The 2,471-nt window shown below is 30.0% G+C and overlaps 1 protein-coding gene across 1 annotated transcript; it reads left to right on the top strand.

Annotated features, from left to right (window-relative positions):
- The first annotated feature begins 923 nt into the window (after nucleotides 1–923).
- On the top strand, nucleotides 924–1,370 carry LOC113852078. The gene has a single exon (XM_027482334.1). The coding sequence runs from the start codon at nucleotides 924–926 to the stop codon at nucleotides 1,368–1,370; it is 447 nt and encodes a 148-aa protein (XP_027338135.1).
- The last annotated feature ends 1,101 nt before the right edge of the window (nucleotides 1,371–2,471 follow it).

Here is a 2,471-nt window from a genome sequence, read left to right as displayed (position 1 = left end):
CAAAACATTGTGGATTCACCTAACTTTTTCTTATCATATCAAATTTTATCTCCTTTTATTTTATGAGTTCTAAAATACATTAAGATTATTAACTATTTGATATCAAACTAGTTCAAAACATGTTTTAAAAAAGCTAGTTAAAAGTCGAAATTTAGAAAAAAAAAAAAAACTAAATATAATTTAAGATCGATTCAAGTTTATATTAATAATTGTAACAACTTTTAATTTAAACGCTTCTACTTTCTAATTTCAAAAACATCTTCTGAAGAACCGAAGGTTATAGTTGTCAACGTGTATACTCGTTAGAGTTAAAGAAACATAAAACTTCTTCGAAGTGAAAATTTATAAAATAAGAAAATAAAAATATTTACATAAGTTAAATAAATGTAAGACATATTGAAAGTAAATTTGTTTTAAAATTAAGCAAATAAATTATGTACATACTTAGTTTTACCTTTTTTAGAAACAATTTTTTTATGAAATTATTTTTATGTAATAAATTATAAGCAAGGTATTATTAGCGTTATAACCAAACAGACTATCTAATGTATTTAGACTGACCCGTTGAAAAAAATAGACTTTAATTGGTTAAGTTAAAATTTTATATTAAATTTAAATTCGTAAATGATTTCTAAACCCTTAAAAAAATTGACATTTTTTTAATTTTTTCAGATTAAAGGCGGGTTTTTAATTTGATTAAATTTAATACAAGTCTATTCAAATCTCTCTCTTTTTTCTCAGAAAGTTTTTGTATCAAAGTTTTATTCAAGTCTAAAATTTAAAACTTGGAGGATCGGGCCAGCCCATTTCAGCAGCCGTGAGCGTTACTCTACTTTTTGGTTTAATTCATGGAATTTGATTTTTCTGATAGGCAACACCTTATCTGATCTTCCAAAATCATATTCTCATCTGCAAAGACAACCATGGAAGATACAACATGGGAGCAGAGGCTTCAAGCCTTAACCCACATCCTTACAAGCCCCACAACCACCCCAACACTCCACTCTCAATTCTTCATTGCCACCCAAATCCCATGCTATCTCAATTGGGACTACCCACCAATCCTCTGCCCTAATCCATCCCTTCTCAAAAGATGGGGCTTTTCATTCTTCCTCAAAAGGGTCTTCGGAATGGGCCTTCCTCAAACCTCTTGGAGATCCAAATGCCCATTCCATCAACCCCCACCGTTGATCCTTGCCGATGGAGTTGAAGAAGCTCAGTGGGGACCCCAACAAAGGAGAGCTTATGTTAGGAAGAGGATGGCTAGGAAACACCGTGCCAAAAATGTTAACCCCCTGTTACCCATTGCAATTCCCAATCTTTTGTTGTTGTCACTTTTGATTTGGAATCCATTTCGCTCTCAAGATTGACATTTTTTTTCATTTCTGTTTCTTTGAATGAGATCCTTTTTTCCTTAATGATGATTGCTGAAAATGAACCACGCTGAATCCACATGCAACAGCCAACAAGCAACTGTTTTTCAGTGTTAAATCTTAGGAACAAATGATGGCAGACAATGTTGTCAGATCTGCAAATTTCAACTTCGTAAGCACTGAATGTTGTTAGAAGTTAGAACCCGCGAACTGAGGCAAAAGCAAGGAAAGGCAAAAACATTGCGAGCGTAGTGTGATTAGTTCTTAGTTAACAGAATCAAATAATCTAATATTTCCCGCTCAGTAGTTCATGCATCTATCTTATAACATAATTAATTTCAACGAAGATTTAAATGATTATGATTTTGAAAATCAATTTTAGTAGTAATAGTTACTACAGATATTATCAATATCCTCTTATAAACAATGCATGTGTTTAGAAAATATTAAAATGATATTTCTAATGGAATATTAATTTCTTGTTATTGCTCTTTGTCAATACCTATAATGACGTAGAACGACAAAAAAATCCAATAAAAATTATCACTTAATTAATATCTTACATTAAAAAAAACTTTTAAAAAGTATAAAAAAAATTGTTAAACCTTAATAAAAAAGCCTTATAAAACCACCTTATTTAATTAAAATGAAGAAATTTTTATGTGCTTTAAGATCACGTAGTACTAGTTACTCGTATAGTCTCAAATCATATAATAATTTTTTGTTGAAATTGTAACAGATTCTTATAATGATACAATTAGTTAGTTAACAGTTATAATTGGCAACTCGTATAATCTCAAATTATATAATATTTTTTTGTTAAAATTGTAAGAGATTCTTATAATGATACAATTAGTTAGTTAACAGTTGAAATTAATCAATTAACACTATACATATTCACCTTAAGGGACAAGTTTGATATCTTAAAGCCTATTCCTACCTGTACCTATGGTGCTTCCTGCACCTATGATTTTCCAACTAAGATCAAAGTATATCACAATTTAAACTATGTTGTCAGATTTTGAGAAGTCTCAATGAGCAATATTTGAGAGTTCAATCCCAAATAATGCTTATGGATCATCTTCTCAATGTTACTGA

This window comes from Abrus precatorius, unplaced genomic scaffold, assembly GCF_003935025.1.
Source record: "Abrus precatorius isolate BTA unplaced genomic scaffold, Abrus_2018 Scaffold10, whole genome shotgun sequence".
Taxonomy (NCBI): Eukaryota; Viridiplantae; Streptophyta; class Magnoliopsida; order Fabales; family Fabaceae; genus Abrus; species Abrus precatorius.
Note: the sequence above shows the minus strand (reverse complement) of the source record. Positions and strands in the feature narration are given on the sequence as shown.

Excerpts from the sequence above, each read along its gene's own strand:
- LOC113852078 (XM_027482334.1), top strand. The coding sequence starts at position 924 with ATGGAAGATACAACATGGGAGCAGAGGCTTCAAGCCTTAACCCACATC.